At 38.4% G+C, this 21,453-nt stretch overlaps 1 protein-coding gene across 6 annotated transcripts in view; it reads right to left on the reverse strand.

The window, feature by feature from the left end:
• Positions 1 to 5,005, reverse strand: part of riox2 (ribosomal oxygenase 2) — a 73,456-nt gene extending 68,451 nt beyond the window's left edge. For 3 of the 6 annotated variants that reach the window (XM_028466871.1, XM_028466872.1, XM_028466867.1), the window contains exon 1: positions 4,907 to 4,948. In XM_028466871.1, the coding sequence (XP_028322672.1) occupies positions 4,907 to 4,942 (36 nt within the window). In that variant the 5' untranslated portion in view covers positions 4,943 to 4,948. Of the gene's footprint in view, positions 1 to 4,902 lie in introns of all 6 variants that reach the window. The other 3 variants (XM_028466868.1, XM_028466869.1, XM_028466870.1) reach the window with 3 other exon arrangements.
• Between the last annotated feature and the right edge of the window lie 16,448 nt (positions 5,006 to 21,453).

A 21,453-nucleotide genomic window follows, 5' to 3' on the forward strand; every position in this document is an offset into this window, starting at 1 on the left:
ATCAGTGGTTTACTGAATCTGAGCAGGTTTATTGATTAAGTTCTGATCAATTTAGTTTAAAATAACTTAAGTTAAATTACCCTATCTTCTGTGTAATTTGACGTTGACTAGATGTTGCACTTGTTACTTTTGTCCCCCATAGTCAGGATGAAAGTAACACCATGCAATACACTGAAGTTAAATAACAAAACATATTTTTTAGGAAAACAACAAAACAATGTTTTGGCTAATAAGCCATACACTCGCTAAATATTTTTTTTTTTTAAATTACATTTGTCATTGCTTAATTAAAAAAAAAAAAAAAATCAATTAAGTATAAACTTTGATTGTTTTCATTGTGTTTCATTTTTTATTAATTCATTATTTCAACATGCATTTTACTGTAGCTCTGATGAGATGTTAGAATGCAACATTCTAATAACGTTGCTCCAAATGGACTTTTATTTTGTAAACCGGAAGTTCCCACTGAAATGGTTGCACTTGAGGTAGCTTGCTGACTGTGAATGTAGACCTACGAGACACGGACAAAAAGCTGGAATAAAAAGAACTAAATTACAACATGGGCTGAGTTATTCTTAGTTAGCCAGGCACAGCGGTTCAAACGCTGAGCAGGTGAAGATGATTAAAGCCGATCACATTCTCAAGGAGCGCTGCTGCGCTACACAAAACACGTACGGAGCTTCACAGACACAGCAAAGTTAATGGGCACTAGAGGTTCTGTAGTGAGGAGTCAGTGATGATTTGCGTTGTTTTAGAGGGTGTTTGTGGTGGTTTAAGATGAGTTTAATGCAGCCAGGACAGGAGGAGGGAGGGTGGTGCACCTAATAAGCGGTCCCCGGAAACATTTCCCCATGGTAATGGCGTTTCATGCCGATTTTGTCCATTTACACGTTTAAACGTTTTTATTGGTCGATTCCGTCCGCGATTCCGTTAACGCAGATTTTATAGGGCCCTACTAAAGCTAATGCTGCACATGTGCTGAAAATTCAGGTTTTGCTTGACGTTTCAACAGTGACCCAGGTTATAGTCACATTTTGTAAACATGAATCGGCTCATCAGTGCTGTTTCACAGAGGGGTTTAATAACGTATAATATGACTATAGTATAAATGGCAAAGAGCGGTGTATTAAAAAACAACAACACTAATAATGATAATTATGTACATGCAGAAAAAAAACAAGCAAGACTACACAAAGAAAATGTGCAAATGAAATGACTTCATGTAGTCTGAAAATTTTAATTATGGAAATTCATAAATCAGTGATAAACAGAAAATGTTATCGTGGAGTTAAAGAAACAACTAATTAATAAATCTCATGAAGTTTACAGAGTATACTAATTAATCAATTTTATTTTTTTCAAAATAAGTAAATGGAGGTTGTTTTGGCAAATGCGTGGGTTCTGGCTACACTGCTTAAGTTCCATAAAGTTTTCTAGGTATATTGCACTGGTATGATGTACATTACTAAACATGATAAAAAAGGCCAAAATAATGGTCAGATTCAAGTGATGAAAAATAGAAATAGAAATTTAGTTATATTAAACAATATAATATATCAGTTATATTTATCAATTTTATTCACACATTCAGCTAACCATAAATTATGCCAGGCAGATTTTTTTATTTTTTTTTCTTTGCAACTCCTCGTCCATTACAAATAAAAGCATAAATACTCATTGAAACTTGTTCGTTGAAACGGTTTAAGTCAGTGACTGTAGTCTGAGTGTTGCACTTGCAATATATTGGAATGTCAGATAAATTAGGCCTATGTTTACCGTACAAAAAGTCTGTTGAAAAAGCACAAACGTCGTTTTGACATTTATATCCCTCTTGACCCCCCGCTGGTCACGGATGCGCACTTCCAGAGTGTGAAAAGGCTTATTACCAATTTGAGTTCACAAAACAAAGAAGAAAAAAAAAGAGACGGCTGAGCCCTCACCTCAAAGAATGTGAGTGGTAGGGTTGCCACCCATCCCTTAAAATACGAAATCGTTCCTTATTTGTCCCTTAAATGGTGCGTCCTGTACTGAGCCAAAACAGATCGCTGTTTGTTCCGTATTTGTATCAATGACCAGAACACTAGACATGTCTGAGTAGGGTTGGGCACCGAGAACCGGTTCCAAATAGGAACCGGTTCTTAACGTCCGGTTCCAGAACCGTTACGAAGATGTTTGCATTTTGATTCTTTTTTTTTGATTCCTAAACGCCCGCGGTTTGCTCTGTTTGTTTACGCGGGGTTTGTATAAGATGCGTTCAGAACGCAACTTGTGTGCGTGGGTGTCTCTGGCTACGGTTTCAGTTTGGACCGCAGAGCAGAAGAGAGATAGGAACTAATCACCGGTAAAAAGCCCAGTAAAACTCAGAAAAAAAAACATCAGGAATAAATATTTGCTCCCTGGTAAAGATAGTAGCTCTAACAACAGGTAAAATGATAAACTTGGTAATGGACTTGATTTAAATGGACTTGATTTATATAGCGCTTTATCCCCACACTGAAGCAGTATCAAAGCGCTTTACAGATCAGCTCATTCACCCAATCACTCTCACATTCACACACCAATGGGACAGGACTGCCATGCAAGGCGCTAGTCGACCACTGGGAGCAACTTAGGGTTCAGTGTCTTGACCAAGAACACTTCGACACATAGTCAGGTACTGGGATCGAACCTCCAACCTCTCGATCAGAAGACGACCCACTACCACCTGAGCCACGGTGATATTACAGCCTGTGAATGCAGTATGGGGATGCCTTTACTCCGACTCCGTGTCCCAGTGCCAGCCGACCGGTGAAGCCTGTTTCGTTTACCAAGGTCCTTGTGTGTTTAATAAATCTGTGTGTATCTGTATGTCTTTTAAGGCTGTAGTCCAGGCCGCCGCCATCTTGGATTATGTCGTCACCAGTGCATCATCGCCGCAAGTGAATGACCCAAATAACAGTAAAGAGGTCTTATATTAGTCTTTTTTTTTTTTTAAGTGGTGTTTTTTTTGTGGCTTTAGACTCCAATTACATTTATGTATATAATATGTTCCCTACAATACAAACAGGTTCACAATATAACTGTTTTTATTGTTTCTGTTTCCACTGTATCCAGAACAATAATCTTTCTCAACAAGAACTATTGATTGATTTGCCACATGACTGATCCAGGGTTTGAGTTTGTTTTATTTAGTTTCACCTCTACCTGTGCTGTAGCCCTTTTTTTTTAGACTGCTGACAACTTGTTTGTAGTTTTATTTCAGCAAGGTTCACTTTTACAGTTACAGTTGGGACCTTTGTAATTGAATACCCTAGTTACAGTACAGCAACCAAATTCAACTGTATCAACTAAGTGAATTAATTCAAAAAAATACCTGTTTAAAGGCTTTTTCAAATTAAAAAATGATCCTCTGAAATCTGTGACCTGTTGACCTGCACAACTCAAAGAATCAAAAATCGAGGATCTTTTAGTACAGGAATCGAAATTGATAATCGGAATCAGAATCAGTAAGATCCAAACGATTCCCTAAGTCTGAGGGGTTCTCCTTAGATCTACGTAGCACCCCCGCTCTCTGTGGTGGGTTCCGTGGACCTGGCTGTGATCGTGTGGTGCTTTCACGGACTGTTGGAGAGAGAGAGAGACAACACGCACACCTGCACTAGTCGAACCCTAAAAATTTCCAACTTTAGAGAGTTTTCAGTGTCACACGGTGGACTGTCTGACATCAAACAGCCTCAGGAGAACAACACTGTAGATATGAACATCTGAGAAGTTCTTCACACATCCATCATCTCCTGAGGCTGATACAGTAAGACACATCATGATTGGACTGATTTAATAAACTACTGGGATTTTGATTTGTAATATAAATAGGCATATTATATATGGCCTTTTAACAAATCATACTGATAGGTTAACATTAATTAAATAAATACATTCATATTTTTATTTTATATTATATATATTCCCTAGGTTTAAAATGTTTGTAGAGAATCCTGTATATTCTAGTGGTTCCCAAACTGGGGTACCCATAGGACAGGGTCGGCAACCTGTGGCTCTTTTGCAATGGCTCCCTATAGTTATAAGAAAATATTAAAATAACTAGAAAATTTGTATTGCTGCGACAATGTGAATGTCAATCCACAGATAACAGCATTTTGTTCAGCAATTGAGGATTTAACAAATAATTTTTTTAGAGTTTCAGAGATTGACCAGAGCAGGATTTGAACCAGTGTCCTCAGGATGATTGCTTGAATTAAGGAGCAGGCTCTGATCAAAAGGTGAAGATCAAATTCTAAAATGAGCACACACAAAAACCAGAACTAAATGAATAAAAAGGCCTAACTTCAAGGTTAATATTGGACAAGACACAGGAAAGAGTTTAGACAACCAGCAGACACAAATAGATTACGTATAACATGAGCTAAGGGGTACATGGGGCAATAACGTTTGAGAAACACTGTTCTATGTCAAAATGGTTCTATTTTTGAAGATTGTGTTCACGGTCCCTTGGGTGTCCCTTATTTTATTTTTATTTTTTTTTCTGAAAGGTGGCAACCCTAGTGTGTGGGGGCATTGAGAATGGGCCTGTCTCTCTGTTATGCAATATCAGGTATATTATATATATATATATTTCTTACAATTAATCTGTAATGTGCTCTATAAACACATCCACTAATAGCATTACTGGACTGTAAAGACAGCACATTATGCTTTGCCTCCACAGAGAGTTTGAAAAAAGTCAGTGATTTGTTTTTTCTCCTTCTGTATACGTCCCTTTCAAACTTCATGAACTCAAGTGTAACTAACCTATCAAGTTACTGCATAACGTCTCTATTTAGGTATGCGCTGTATAGGGCAACGATTTGTCAGTGAATGTGAAAATATGCGCGGCAAAACACCAGTGAAAGGCTGAAAGCTTACCTACTGTAGCATGGACAAGAAGAGAAACCCACGAGCTCATAAACTGTTCATATCCACGTGCAACAGAATATCTTCTTCTTCTGGGTTGCTTTCTTCTTCTTTTGTGGAGCCATTTGTAAGTACTTGCAGTGTGTGCTTTGCTGCCATCTGCAGGTGATGGTTTTGTTTGCAGTATTAAAATGTACTAGGACTAGGGGTGTTGGCTGATTGTATGGGGAGATATTTGTCTAAAAAATATTCACAAATAGATCACATGTCATTTTCAGATTATCACTTGTGATTTTCAGATTCATAAATAAATCCACATTTGTCACATGTATTTTTTAGATTTCCATGTGTTTTTCAGATCTACAATTATATCCACAATTCACACATGTGTTGTGTCATTTGTGTGTGTGTTTTTATCATTTACTATCATGTGTAAATCTTCAATTGTGCTTGTGGATTGAGCAAAGTGGCAAATTTACACACACTGCGCCCCCAAGCCACATGTTTGGAAAGCACCACCCTGCACGAGGAGGCAGTATTGAAGTCTCTGCTGAAGATAAATTCCACAAACAATTTTCTGAAATTAATTGTGATTAATCTAATTTTTTACTTCCTGGAAATGATATCTCAATATAAATGTGGTATATCATTTGCTATCGATAATTATTGATTTTTTTCTTTATTAGACATATTCAAAATAAGTACCAGGAGGGGAAAAAAAGTTGAATTTAGGTCATTTGAAAATAAGTATTTTTGTATATAGGAAAGAAAACTAGTGTACACCCGAGGTCGAACTAACATCATTGACATGTAACAAACAGTAATAGGTCAGTATCAAACCAGCATAAAATCGAACATCTCAGCACGGTTTCACTGTAAGGAAAACAGTTTGACCTTTTCAGGCTTTCAGTTCATGCTGGTATGTGGAACAATATACATACATAAATAATCCAAATTAATATATCTTCTTAACATCAAGCAGATCAATAAGGAACAAAAAACAAACATGTCTGACTAATTGTGTTTGCTCCTGTACTCCTTCTGGCTTTTGTCTTGCAGGTCCGTGGGATCCTTAGTGTGGAGTTACGGAGTCTCAGCGGCTCTGTCTCCACCCTTTCCTCTGCACACACCCAACACAGCATAACGTGGATGGCTGTTCATCATAGGAATGGGATCCACACAAGGTTCCTGCTGCTTAACAGAAGGTTTTCCTTGCCGCCATGATGAATTCATGTTGGGTGTGGGATACATATGTATGTGTATATACGTATATATGCATATGTCTGTATCCATAAAATGAAGAGTCCGTCCTTAAGACTGCTCTACTGTAAAGTGCCTTGAGATACCATTGGTTATGATTTGGCGCTATACAAATAAAGATTGATTGATTGATTGATAATTATTTCAAAGTATGTGCAAGTATTTTGTAAACATTAAAAAAAAAAAAAAAAAAAAACTTGAGGTTGTCTGAACATCTGGGACATTGGTGTGTCTTCATCTTGAAGGGGTGTGCGCTGCCCCAGAGTTCTCACTCTCTAGTGGGCAGCATAATAAAAAATATTATTATTATTATTGTGGCAGTTTTTAATGAAATGAGAAGGAGTCAAGTTGAAGGGTTAAAGGTCAAATGCGGACACAGGGTTTATTTGGTCAAAGAGTTTTGAGGCAGACCAGCCTGGGATTTAGCGGTTTCAGTGTGAGCGTCCCATGAAAATGTAGTTGTTCTATGCTATCTATCAGGGTTTTTGTATGTTGTTGATAGCACTAAGCCTAACAAGTACAGAGTCTCTGAGAAAGACATTGGTAAGTGTTAACACTACAATAGAATATGGCCTGCTTTGGGCAGTTTGACCAGAATTGACCAGGAGAGATTGTGTAACCAGATACCAATCCCTCCTTTGTTAAAAAAAAACTATTATTTTTAACACAAATATATATATATATATATATATATATATATATATATATATATATATATATATATGAATTACAGAATCACCAAAAAAACACCGAACACACCTTCAATCATACCCATTAATAGTCAGTTCCATTTCCACACATTTTATTTCCTATTTATATCTGAGGGTTGATATGGCAAAATTAATATATCATATTCATTATTAATACATCATATTAATAATTGGTGTTCATGCTTATAATAAGATGTGATTCTTCTGTGTATTTTTTCCTTCTTCGTCTCTGTGGAGGAGTAAGATAACAGGGTCACACAGTGGGGCCAGCCTTCCTCACATTACATCCATGTCTTCATCATTCTCCAAGTCTCTTCCAGGGGTGGGGGGGTGATTTTCTACCACTATTTAATATACGGCTCCTTGGTTTTCTTCCATTAGCTTGCCGCCTTTCCTTCCTGCAGGATGGAACACCCTTTTGTACTCCTTTTCATTTAGTTTCAATGAAATCATTTTTTAGAAATTCATCATGCTTTTGTCTGGACCTCATCATTCAACAAGAGCATGTCACGGCAAATTTGCGGTTGACCTCATTTGGAGACATGATTTATTGCTCTGGTTGAATGATGGAGTCCAGTCGAAGCATTGATGACTTTATAAAAAAGATTTATTATAAAATTAAATAAAAAAGGAGTAAAAAAAGAAGCTTCCATCCTGAAAGAATGAAAAGCAGCCCCCCCAACAAGGATGGTCAAAAGGCTCCTGGTAGAGCAAAAGGGCAAGACCCACTCTAACAGTTTCACAGCTTAAGCTTTTATACAGATAACAGAAAAAGTTCCACCTGAGGTGAGGAGAAGGAGGGGGTCAGATGCCCAACAGTGGAAACGTTTGAGGATGATGAAGACGTGTATATTATGAGGAAGGTTGGGCGCCACTCTTGTCTATCCTTGATAGTGTGTGTGTGCGTGTATATCTGCATGTGAGTTTGAGTTTGGCCTTCAGCAGAGACTCTGTGTTGCACTGTGGATACAATATGATCTGTACTGTTTAATCTAACATGACTCAGGGGTTCAAAAGTGCAAAGAGTAATGCAGTCATCATGTATTAAAACATGACAAATTGTACACATGAACACACATTTGACGACATGATGAATATAATAATTGCCATAACATTCCCCACTTTTGGTCGCCATCAACGACCAAATCAAGAAACGAAATTATATTCTGGTAGAATAACCTTGGATCCACCTTTGCTGTCTGTCAGGGTTAACCATTAACATCGTTTTTGTCATACATTGGATATATTCTTCTTTTGTGAGGCACAGACATATCAGGAAAAATGTGGAAATAAACCTTAAAAAACTTCATCATTATTATCAATGGCATGAATCATCAAAAATAATCCTCTATTACCATCTAGATAAGCAAAAATCATCATTTACATCAAGGACGTCACTCGTGTTCATTGACTGAGTTCAGTGGTGACTGGGGTCACCAATAGCTAGAAGAATAGTGGAACCATGGCTAGAATCACCGCACTTGATTGGCGGCATCATGAGTGAAGAACCTTGAGTGTTTTCCTCATTGCAGCAGAAGGGCTTGTGTGTATCATCTTGCAGCTAGGTGTGAGGTTGTCCACCCTCCACCTAGCTATAAGCCTTCCATGGGTGTGGCTTATAAATAAAGCAAAGGAAGAACAAAATCCCACGTTTGGCAGGGTCCTCAAGGCTTGGTCTAGGCTTTTGTTCTGGGGCGTTTTTTTCAACAGAGTGTGTGTCTCGTGAAAAAGAAAATCAGCTCCTGTGATCCCACAAGGCAAAGGAACGCTTCTTTGTGCACCGCACCTGAGAAGCCAGCTTAGACGGTGTAGTTGTTATTATGCCGCCTCTGTTACGGTTCGCTGTTGGTGTGGACCCAAATGCATGGAAAGAAGGAGGCAGGATCGTAGCATATCGTTCCTGGAACCAATCCATGTTTTTATTCCAAAATCAAAACTTAAATCCAAAACAGGGGAGTAGGAACAGGGAGCAAGACCAGACACGAGGAAAGAGACAACGAACCTGACATCACAATGATCCCGCAGTCATACTGTGTCCAAGCACTCAGCTAAATAGTGGAGGAGGCCTGTTTGGGAATGGGCCACACCTGGGTGAAAACACGAGGGAGCTAATCAATCATCACCCAAGCACACAGACATCACTGAGGGGTGGAGCCACAAACAGGAATCCCTGAAACACAGACAAGAGCTAACACAAACCAAATAAACAAAGACAGAATAACAAAAAGAGGACCCAAGGGTTAAAATAAACCGAACCTAACATAACCCCCCCCCCTTAAGGAGCGGGTTCCAAACACTCCAAATCAAACACCAAGACAGGGAGGGTGGCGGGGGACCCGGAGGAGGGTCAAAACAGTTCCGGCGGCCTCCCATGAGGCGGAACCAATGAAGCAGGGGACCAGGAGTCCGGCGGCCTCCCATGAGGCGGAGCCGGCGAAGCAGGGGACCAGGAGTCCGGCGGCCTCCCATGAGGCGGAGCCGGCGAAGCAGGGGACCAGGAGTCCGGCGGCCTCCCATGAGGCGGAGCCGGCGAAGCAGGGGACCAGGTGTCCGGCGGCCTCCCATGAGGCGGAGCCGGCGAAGCAGGGAAGACCTCCGGCGGGCCGGGCAAAGAGGGCTCAGGCAGGACAGACGGGGAGACCTCCGGCGGGCCAGGCAAAGAGGGCTCAGGCGGGACAGACGGGGAGACCTCCGGCGGGCCGGGCTCAGACGGGACGGACGGGAAAACCTCCGGCGGGCCGGGCTCAGACGGGACGGACGGGAAAACCTCCGGCGGGCCGGGCTCAGACGGGACGGACGGGAAAACCTCCGGCGGGCCGGGCTCAGACGGGACGGACGGGAAAACCTCCGGCGGGCCGGGCTCAGACGGGACGGACGGGAAAACCTCCGGCGGGCCGGGCAAAGGGGGCTCAGGAAAGCTGAGAGTTGGCGGGGAGCTGGCACTGGCGGCGGCCTGGTGCGGGGAGCCCGCACTGGCGGCAGGGCAGGCGGCGGCCGGGTGCGGGGAGCCGGCACTGGCGGCTGGGCAGGCGGCGGCCGGGTGCGGGGAGCCGGCACTGGCGGCTGGGCAGGCGGCGGCAGGGTGCGGGGAGACTCTGGAGAGCTAGCCTGGGAGCTAGGAGACACAGGAACGCTAGCCTGGGAGCTAGGAGACACAGGAACGCTAGCCTGGGAGCTAGGAGACACAGGAACGCTAGCCTGGGAGCAAGGAGCCTGGCGCGGCTGATAATAAATAAAAAATATTATTTATTTAAATTGTTTGTTTTATTTTTCTTTGCTATCTCTTATTTATGAAGGAGAAATCTTATTCTATCCTTTATTTATTCTGAATAATGTTAACACTCCACACCTAATTACATAACCTAATTATTTTATAGAGGTGAATTTGTCAGTTCATTTATTTCATTATTTTCCCCCATAATTATTATTTGAGATGTAATTTACTTAATTTTTAAGCTAAATTGGTGGCAAAAGTGTCTCCTATTCTGTGTCTGAACCAGAGTTAAGCAAGATTATTGGCCCTTTAAGGTTAGACAGAATTAAAGATAAGTTCAGTCGAACAATCATATTGTCTTTTGCTCTCTGCATTTATCCCATTCGTAGGAGTGACGAGCCATAGCACAGTTTTGAGAGCTTCCTTAAATGCTCGGAAGTTACTTAACTTTATACTATCTCATTTATATCAATCAATTATCAAGAATTTCAGGAGGACCCTCTTTAAATCTCAGGCGACCCAGATTGGGCCACCAACCCGATGTTGAGAGCACTTAATCTTATTCTTAAAAATGTCTAAACCCAGTGAAGGTGTTTTATGGTCTTGTACGCTAAGTGCTGGTGGGGAAAGAAAATGGTTGGAGGGTTTTGAGGTACATCATTTTCCCATGATAAAATACAAATCAAAAATCAGAGGGACTTTGGCCCGCTCCCTTCCTTTTTTTACATAAGAATACATTTGGATTCTTAAAACCATGTGATAAATATCATTGGAAAATCACTTATCTGATCATTTTGGATGTGTCTCCGTTTTCCTCTCTCTTGTGTCCACCTGCTTTTGTGCCCTCCAGCCTCCTCGACCTCCTCCTCCTCAGCCATAAAGGTCAAAGCCAGGGTCAACTGTACGCTCCCTTTGGAAATTTGAAGATCTGTCCCCACTTTCGCAGTTGGATTGGAAGTCTCTGTAGTCTCTGGAATAGATATTATGTTAGAACATCCACAATATGTCATATTGTCACATTGTCACGTGTCTATTTCAATGTATTTCCCCTTTGCTTCCCAGTTATAGTTATGGACAATACTTCCCTTTTATTCTCATCCTTCATCATAAGAAGCAGTGACCAGGCATGACGGCTGTAGGAGGCAGGATTGGAGTCGAAAAGGCGGTGGCATTTTCTGTTCAGAAACACTCAGACCCAGAAAGAGAGAAAAACATTAAGACTTCGATGAATCATTTAAAATATCCCTTTTCTTTTGTTGGATTTGATTCGTCTCCTTTGAATATACAGCCAGTGACCTGTATATTGGAAAAAACAAAACAAAACAACAACAACTGAGACGAAGGCATAGACAAGTGTACACAACAACGAGTATACATATACAACAACAAAAACGTGGGCACTGAACATGAACAGTAAGGTCAGTCAAGGTCAAAGCAAGTAATTCCACTGAAAGTGGTATTATATATTAAAAACGTTGTTTGGTGTTTTTAAACACCCAGAAAAAAAACCCTTAAAACCTGGTAAACTATTTAGAAGGCCCAAGGCAAAAATAATTTCATTAACAAGCAGCAGTGAAATCTGAACACCCCTCTACATAATTGGCAAAAACAGGGAGAAGAACTAGTGCATCAAAACCCAGGAGGAAAGGAAGGTGAAACAGAGGAACATGTGTAGTCAAACAGCCATTCATCTGTCAATCACTCAATGACACGTCCACGGCACATTCGCACTCACAACGCGGTTCTCTCAGGCATACGTAACGTGTCATCATTCAGTCATTCATGCACCGCACACGTTCATGCCTCAATTTTCACGTCCATGCGTTCACAAAGTTTCGCTGCATAGTGTCTAAGTAGAATACAGGCCTCAACAAACCCACCAGCGGCGATAGTCAGTCCACCACCTCTCTCGGGGTCAATGAGCTCTTATTGGCCCCCCATGCTTGGCAACCTTTTAGTGTTAATTAATTGCTTTTCACTGGTATCATCTGATTAATAAGAGGTACGCTCCTTTTTACTTCCGCCTTGGCGGAGTCTACACTTAAATTATTGCCCATGGTAGTACTGACAGTCTGCTAATTGCTGATCAGGCAAAAATGGCACGGCCGTGCACTAATAAACACACAACTCTCTCAACCCTGGACCCTCAGGGGAGATACACAACACTCTCAACAGCCGGTAATTCCAGAAATTTAAGAAAAATATCTGAATCAGCCAGCGACTCTCAACGCCCACTCTTAAAAACAAAGAACTGGGAGAAATCTTCTCGACCGCTGGTAATTCCGGAAATTTAGGAAAAACTTCTGAATCAGCGGGAGACTCTCAACCTTTGCCTTTATGAAAATACAAAGCTGAGAGAACACTGATGTTTTCTCAGCGTGTTGAAGCTGTTTTAGGCCATCTTTAAAAATTAAGTTGTTCTTTTAAAGTTTCCAGCTGCAATGTTAAAAATCACTTCAGAGGGCCCAAACTGATGTTTTCTCAGCGTGTTGAAACTGTTTTAGGCCGAACTAAAACATTAAGTGGTTTTCTTAAAGTTTCAAGTTGCAATGGTAAAAATTACTTCAGAGGGCCCAAACTGACGTTTTCTCAGCGTGTTGAAGCTGTTTTAGGCCAGATTAAAAAATTAAGTTGTTCTCCTAAAGTTTCAAGTTGCAATGTTAAAAATCACTTCAGAGGGCCCAAACTGATGTTTTCTCAGCGTGTTGAAGCTGTTTTAGGCCAGATTAAAAAATGAAGTTGTTCTCCGAAAGTTTCAAGTTGCAATGTTAAAAATCACTTCAGAGGGCCCAAACTCACGTTTTCTCCGCGTGTTGAAGCTGTTTGAAGCCAAATTAAAAAAATTAAGTTGTTTTCTTAAAGTTTCAAGTTGCAATGTTAAAAATCACTTCAGAGGGCCCAAGCTGACGTTTTCTCAGCGTGTTGAAGCTGCTTGAAGCCATATTAAAAAATTAAGTTGTTGTCTTAAAGTTTTAGGTTGCAATGTTAAAAAATCACTTCAGAGGGCCCAAACTGACGTTTTCTCAGCGTGTTGAAGCTGTTTTAAGCCATTTAAAAAATTAAGTTGTTTTCCTAAAGTTTCAAGTTGCAATGTTAAAACCCACTTCAGAGGGCCCAAACTGATGTTTTCTCAGCGTGTTGAAGCTGTTTTAAGCCATATTAAAAAATTAAGTTGTTCTCTTAAAGTTTCAAGTTGCAATGGTAAAAATCACTTCAGAGGGCCAGAACTGACGTTTTCTCAGCGTGTTGAAGCTGTTTTAGGCCATATTAACAAATTAAGTTGTTCTCTTAAAGTTTGAAGTTGCAATGATAAAAATCACTTCGGAGGGCCCAAACTGATGTTTTCTCAGTGTGTTGAAGCTGTTTTAAGCCATATTAAAAAATGAAGTTGTTCTCTTAAAGTTTCAAGTTGCAATGTTAAAAATCACTTCAGAGGGCCCAAACTGATGTTTTCTCAGCGTGTTGAAGCTGTTTTAGGCCATATTAAAAAATTAAGTTGTTTTCTTAAAGTTTCAAGTTGCAATGTTAAAACTCACTTCAGAGTGCCCAAACTGACGTTTTCTCAGCGTGTTGAAGCTGTTTTAAGCCATTTAAAAAATTAAGTTGTTTTCCTAAAGTTTCAAGTTGCAATGTTAAAACCCACTTCAGAGGGCCCAAACTGATGTTTTCTCAGCGTGTTGAAGCTGTTTTAAGCCATATTAAAAAATGAAGTTGTTCTCTTAAAGTTTCAAGTTGCAATGGTAAAAATCACTTCAGAGGGCCAGAACTGACGTTTTCTCAGCGTGTTGAAGCTGTTTTAGGCCATATTAACAAATTAAGTTGTTCTCTTAAAGTTTGAAGTTGCAATGATAAAAATCACTTCGGAGGGCCCAAACTGATGTTTTCTCAGTGTGTTGAAGCTGTTTTAAGCCATATTAAAAAATGAAGTTGTTCTCTTAAAGTTTCAAGTTGCAATGTTAAAAATCACTTCAGAGGGCCCAAACTGATGTTTTCTCAGCGTGTTGAAGCTGTTTTAGGCCATATTAAAAAATTAAGTTGTTTTCTTAAAGTTTCAAGTTGCAATGTTAAAACTCACTTCAGAGTGCCCAAACTGACGTTTTCTCAGCGTGTTGAAGCTGTTTGAAGCCAAATTAAAAAAATTAAGTTGTTTTCTTAAAGTTTCAAGTTGCAATGTTAAAACCCACTTCAGAGGGCCCAAGCTGATGTTTTCTCAGCATGTTGAAGCTGTTTTAAGCCATATTAAAAAATGAAGTTGTTCTTTTAAAGTTTCAAGTTGCAATGTTAAAACTCACTTCAGAGTGCCCAAACTGACGTTTTCTCAGCGTGTTGAAGCTGTTTTAGGCCATACTAAAAAATTAAGTTGTTTTCTTAAAGTTTCAAGTTGCAATGTTAAAACTCACTTCAGAGTGCCCAAACTGACGTTTTCTCAGCTTGTTGAAACTGTTTGAAGCCAAATTAAAAAAATTTAGATGATCTCTTAAAGTTTCAAGCTGCAATGTTAAAAATCACTTCAGAGGGCACAAACTGATGTTTTCTCAGCGTGTTGAAGCTGTTTTTGGCCATACTAAACATTTAAGTCGTTCTCTTAAAGTTTCAAGTTGCAATATTAAAAATCACTTCAGAGGGCCCAAACTGATGTTTTCTCAGCGTGTTGAAGCTGTTTTTGGCCATTCTAAAAAATTTAGTGTTACTCTTAAAGTTTCAAGTTGCAATGTTAAAAATCACTTCAGAGGGCAAAAACTGACGTTTTCTCAGCGTGTTGAAGCTGTTTTTGGCCATACTAAAAAATTTAGTTGATCTCTTAAAGTTTCAAGTTGCAATGTTAAAAATCACTTCAGAGGGCCCAAACTGATGTTTTCTCAGCGTGTTGAAGCTGTTTTTGGCCATACTAAAAAATTTAGTTGATCTCTTAAAGTTTCAAGTTGCAATGTTAAAAATCACTTCAGAGGGCACAAACTGACGTTTTCTCAACGTGTTGAAGCTGTTTTTGGCCATATTAAAAATTTAAGTCGTTCTCTTAAAGTTTCAAGTTGCAATGTTAAAAATCACTTCAGAGGGCACAAACTGACGTTTTCTCAGCGTGTTGAAGCTGTTTTAAGCCATACTAAAAAATTTTTTTGATCTCTTAAAGTTTCAAGTTGCAATATTAAAAATCACTTCAGAGGGCACAAACTGACGTTTTCTCAGCGTTTTGAAGCTGTTTTTGGCCATATTAAAAATTTAAGTCGTTCTCTTAACGTTTCAAGTTGCAATGTTAAAAATCACTTCAGAGGGCACAAACTGACGTTTTCTCAGTGTGTTGAAGCTGTTTTAAGCCATACTAAAAAATTTAGTTGATCTCTTAAAGTTTCAAGTTGCAATGTTAAAAATCACTTCAGAGGGCACAAACTGACGTTTTCTCAGCGTGTTGAAGCTGTTTTTGGCCATATTAAACATTTAAGTCGTTCTCTTAAAGTTTCAAGTTGCAATGTTAAAAATCACTTCAGAGGGCACAAACTGACGTTTTCTCAGCGTGTTGAAGCTGTTTTTGGCCATACTAAAAAATTTAGTTGATCTCTTAAAGTTTCAAGTTGCAATGTTAAAAATCACTTCAGAGGGCCCAAACTGATGTTTTCTCAGCGTGTTGAAACTGTTTTTGGCCATATTAAAAAAATAAGTTGCTCTCTTAAAGTTTCAAGTTGCAATGTTAAAAATCACTTCAGAGGGCACAAACTGACGTTTTCTGAGCGTGTTGAAGCTGTTTTTGGCCATATTAAAAATTTAAGTCGTTCTCTTAAAGTTTCAAGTTGCAATGTTAAAAATCACTTCAGAGGGCACAAACTGACGTTTTCTCAGTGTGTTGAAGCTGTTTTAAGCCATACTAAAAAATTTAGTTGATCTCTTAAAGTTTCAAGTTGCAATGTTAAAAATCACTTCAGAGGGCCCAAACTGATGTTTTCTCAGCGTGTTGAAGCTGTTTTTGGCCATACTAAAAAATTTAGTTGATCTCTTAAAGTTTCAAGTTGCAATGTTAAAAATCACTTCAGAGGGCACAAACTGACGTTTTTTCAGCGTGTTGAAGCTGTTTTTGGCCATATTAAAAATTTAAGTCGTTCTCTTAAAGTTTCAAGTTGCAATGTTAAAAATCACTTCAGAGGGCCCAAACTGACGTTTTCTCAGCGTGTTGAAGCTGCTTTAAGCCATACTAAAAAATTTAGTTGATCTCTTAAAGTTTCAAGTTGCAATATTAAAAATCACTTCAGAGGGCACAAACTGACGTTTTCTCAGCGTTTTGAAGCTGTTTTTGGCCATATTAAAAATTTAAGTCGTTCTCTTAACGTTTCAAGTTGCAATGTTAAAAATCACTTCAGAGGGCACAAACTGACGTTTTCTCAGCGTGTTCAAGCTGTTTTTGGCCATACTAAAATATTTAGTTGTTCTCTTAAAGTTTCAAGTTGCAATATTAAAAATCACTTCAGAGGGCCCAAACTGATGTTTTCTCAGCGTGTTGAAGCTGTTTTTGGCCATACTAAAAAATTTAGTTCATCTCTTAAAGTTTCAAGTTGCAATGTTAAAAATCACTTCAGAGGGCCCAAACTGACGTTTTCTCAGCGTGTTGAAGCTGTTTTAGGCCATACTAAAAAATTTAGTTGATCTCTTAAAGTTTCAAGTTGCAATGTTAAAAATCACTTCAGAGGGCACAAACTGATGTTTTCTCAGTGTGTTGAAGCTGTTTTTGGCCATACTAAAAAATTTAGTTGATCTCTTAAAGTTTCAAGTTGCAATGTTAAAAATCACTTCAGAGGGCACAAACTGACGTTTTCTCAACGTGTTGAAGCTGTTTTTGGCCATATTAAAAATTTAAGTCGTTCTCTTAAAGTTTCAAGTTGCAATGTTAAAAATCACTTCAGAGGGCACAAACTGACGTTTTCTCACCGTGTTGAAGCTGTTTTTGGCCATACTAAAAAATTTAGTTGATCTCTTAAAGTTTCAAACTGCAATGTTAAAAATCACTTCAGAGGGCACAAACTGACGTTTTCTCAGCGTGTTGAAGCTGTTGTTGGCCATACTAAAAAATTTAGTTGATCTCTTAAAGTTTCAAGCTGCAATGTTAAAAATCACTTCAGAGGGCACAAACTGACGTTTTCTCAGCGTTTTGAAGCTGTTTTTGGCCATATTAAAAATTTAAGTCGTTCTCTTAACGTTTCAAGTTGCAATGTTAAAAATCACTTCAGAGGGCACAAACTGACGTTTTCTCAGCGTGTTCAAGCTGTTTTTGGCCATACTAAAAAATGTAGTTGTTCTCTTAAAGTTTCAAGTTGCAATTTTAAAAATCACTTCAGAGGGCCCAAACTGACGTTTTCTCAGCGTGTTGAAGCTGTTTTTGGCCATACTAAAAAATTTAGTTGATCTCTTAAAGTTTCAAGTTGCAATGTTAAAAATCACTTCAGAGGGCACAAACTGACGTTTTCTCAGCGTGTTGAAGCTGTTTTTGGCCATACTAAAAAATTTAGTTGATCTCCTAAAGTTTCAAGTTGCAATGTTAAAAATCACTTCAGAGGGCCCAAACTGATGTTTTCTCAGCGTGTTGAAGCTGTTTTTGGCCATACTAAAAAATTTAGTTGTACTCTTAAAGTTTCAAGTTGCAATGTTAAAAATCACTTCAGAGGGCACAAACTGACGTTTTCTCAGCGTGTTGAAGCTGTTTGAAGCCAAATTAAAAAAATTAACTTGTTTTCTTAAAGTTTCAAGTTGCAATGTTAAAAATCACTTCAGAGGGCACAAGCTGACGTTTTCTCAGCGTGTTGAAGCTGCTAGAAGCCATATTAAAAAATTAAGTTGTTCTCTTAAAGTTTTAGGTTGCAATGTTAATAAATCACTTCAGAGGGCCAGAACTGATGTTTTCTCAGCGTGTTGAAGATGTTTTGGGCCAGATTAAAAAATTAAGTGGTTTTCCTAAAGTTTCAAGTTGCAATGTTAAAACCCACTTCAGAGGGCCCAAGCTGATGTTTTCTCAGCATGTTGAAGCTGTTTTAAGCCATATTAAAAAATGAAGTTGTTCTTTTAAAGTTTCAAGTTGCAATGTTAAAAATCACTTCAGAGGGCACAAACTGACGTTTTCTCAGCGTGTTGAAGCTGTTTTAGGCCATATTAAAAAATTTAGTTGTTCTCTTAACGTTTCAAGTTGCAATGTTAAAAATCACTTCAGAGGGCACAAACTGACGTTTTCTCAGCGTGTTCAAGCTGTTTTTGGCCATACTAAAAAATTTAGTTGTTCTCTTAAAGTTTCAAGTTGCAATATTAAAAATCACTTCAGAGGGCCCAAACTGATGTTTTCTCAGCGTGTTGAAGCTGTTTTTGGCCATACTAAAAAATTTAGTTGATCTCTTAAAGTTTCAAGTTGCAATGTTAAAAATCACTTCAGAGGGCCCAAACTGACGTTTTCTCAGCGTGTTGAAGCTGTTTTTGGCCATACTAAAAAATTTAGTTGATCTCTTAAAGTTTCAAGTTGCAATGTTAAAAATCACTTCAGAGGGCACAAACTGATGTTTTCTCAGCGTGTTGAAGCTGTTTTTGGCCATACTAAAAAATTTAGTTGATCTCTTAAAGTTTCAAGTTGCAATGTTAAAAATCACTTCAGAGGGCCCAAACTGATGTTTTCTCAGCGTGTTGAAGCTGTTTTTGGCCATTCTAAAAATTTAGTGTTACTCTTAAAGTTTCAAGTTGCAATGTTAAAAATCACTTCAGAGGGCACAAACTGACGTTTTCTCAGCGTGTTGAAGCTGTTTTTGGCCATACTAAAAAATTTAGTTGATCTCTTAAAGTTTCAAGTTGCAATGTTAAAAATCACTTCAGAGGGCCCAAACTGATGTTTTCTCAGCGTGTTGAAGCTGTTTTTGGCCATACTAAAAAATTTAGTTGATCTCTTAAAGTTTCAAGTTGCAATGTTAAAAATCACTTCAGAGGGCACAAACTGACGTTTTCTCAACGTGTTGAAGCTGTTTTTGGCCATATTAAAAATTTAAGTCGTTCTCTTAAAGTTTCAAGTTGCAATGTTAAAAATCACTTCAGAGGGCACAAACTGACGTTTTCTCAGCGTGTTGAAGCTGTTTTAAGCCATACTAAAAAATTTTTTTGATCTCTTAAAGTTTCAAGTTGCAATATTAAAAATCACTTCAGAGGGCACAAACTGACGTTTTCTCAGCGTGTTGAAGCTGTTTTTGGCCATATTAAAAATTTAAGTCATTCTCTTAACGTTTCAAGTTGCAATGTTAAAAATCACTTCAGAGGGCACAAACTGACGTTTTCTCAGTGTGTTGAAGCTGTTTTAAGCCATACTAAAAAATTTAGTTGATCTCTTAAAGTTTCAAGTTGCAATGTTAAAAATCACTTCAGAGGGCCCAAACTGACGTTTTCTCAGCGTGTTGAAGCTGTTTTAAGCCATACTAAAAAATTTAGTTGATCTCTTAAAGTTTCAAGTTGCAATATTAAAAATCACTTCAGAGGGCACAAACTGACGTTTTCTCAGCGTTTTGAAGCTGTTTTTGGCCATATTAAAAATTTAAGTCGTTCTCTTAACGTTTCAAGTTGCAATGTTAAAAATCACTTCAGAGGGCCCAAACTGATGTTTTCTCAGCGTGTTGAAGCTGTTTTTGGCCATACTAAAAAATTTAGTTGATCTCTTAAAGTTTCAAGTTGCAATGTTAAAAATCACTTCAGAGGGCACAAACTGACGTTTTCTCAGCGTGTTGAAGCTGTTTTAAGCCATACTAAAAATTTTTTTTGATCTCTTAAAGTTTCAAGTTGCAATATTAAAAATCACTTCAGAGGGCACAAACTGACGTTTTCTCAGCGTTTTGAAGCTGTTTTTGGCCATATTAAAAATTTAAGTCGTTCTCTTAAAGTTTCAAGTTGCAATGTTAAAAATCACTTCAGAGGGCACAAACTGACGTTTTCTCAGTGTGTTGAAGCTGTTTTAAGCCATACTAAAAAATTTAGTTGATCTCTTAAAGTTTCAAGTTGCAATGTTAAAAATCACTTCAGAGGGCCCAAACTGATGTTTTCTCAGCATGTTGAAGCTGTTTTTGGCCATACTAAAAAATTTAGTTGATCTCTTAAAGTTTCAAGTTGCAATATTAAAAATCACTTCAGAGGGCACAAACTGACGTTTTCTCAGCGTTTTGAAGCTGTTTTTGGCCATATTAAAAATTTAAGTCGTTCTCTTAACGTTTCAAGTTGCAATGTTAAAAATCACTTCAGAGGGCACAAACTGACGTTTTCTCAGCGTGTTCAAGCTGTTTTAGGCCATACTAAAATATTTAGTTGTTCTCTTAAAGTTTCAAGTTGCAATATTAAAAATCACTTCAGAGGGCCCAAACTGATGTTTTCTCAGCGTGTTGAAGCTGTTTTTGGCCATACTAAAAAATTTAGTTCATCTCTTAAAGTTTCAAGTTGCAATGTTAAAAATCACTTCAGAGGGCCCAAACTGACGTTTTCTCAGCGTGTTGAAGCTGTTTTAGGCCATACTAAAAAATTTAGTTGATCTCTTAAAGTTTCAAGTTGCAATGTTAAAAATCACTTCAGAGGGCACAAACTGATGTTTTCTCAGTGTGTTGAAGCTGTTTTTGGCCATACTAAAAAATTTAGTTGATCTCTTAAAGTTTCAAGTTGCAATGTTAAAAATCACTTCAGAGGGCACAAACTGACGTTTTCTCAACGTGTTGAAGCTGTTTTTGGCCATATTAAAAAAATGTACTTATTCTCTTAAAGTTTCAAGTTGCAATGTTAAAAATCACTTCAGAGGGCACAAACTGACGTTTTCTCATTGTCTTGAAGCTGTTTTAAGCCATACTAAAAAATTTAGTTGATCTCTTAAAGTTTCAAGCTGCAATGTTAAAAATCACTTCAAAGGGCACAAACTGACGTTTTCTCAGCGTTTTGAAGCTGTTTTTGGCCATATTAAAAATTTAAGTCGTTCTCTTAAAGTTTCAAGTTGCAATGTTAAAAATCACTTCAGAGGGCACAAACTGACGTTTTCTCAGCGTGTTGAAGCTGTTTTAAGCCATACTAAAAAATTTAGTTGATCTCTTAAAGTTTCAAGTTGCAATATTAAAAATCACTTCAGAGGGAACAAACTGACGTTTTCTCAGCGTGTTGAAGCTGTTTTTGGCCATACTAAAAAATTTAGTTGATCTCTTAAAGTTTCAAGCTGCAATGTTAAAAATCACTTCAGAGGGCCCAAACTGATGTTTTCTCAGCGTGGTGAAGCTGTTTTTGGCCATACTAAAAAATTTAGTTGTTCTCTTAAAGTTTCAAGTTGCTATATTAAAAATCACTTCAGAGGGCACAAATTGACGTTTTCTGAGCGTTTTGAAGCTGTTTTTGGCCATATTAAAAATT

Source organism: Gouania willdenowi, chromosome 14 (genome assembly GCF_900634775.1).
Source record: "Gouania willdenowi chromosome 14, fGouWil2.1, whole genome shotgun sequence".
Taxonomy (NCBI): domain Eukaryota; kingdom Metazoa; phylum Chordata; class Actinopteri; order Blenniiformes; family Gobiesocidae; genus Gouania; species Gouania willdenowi.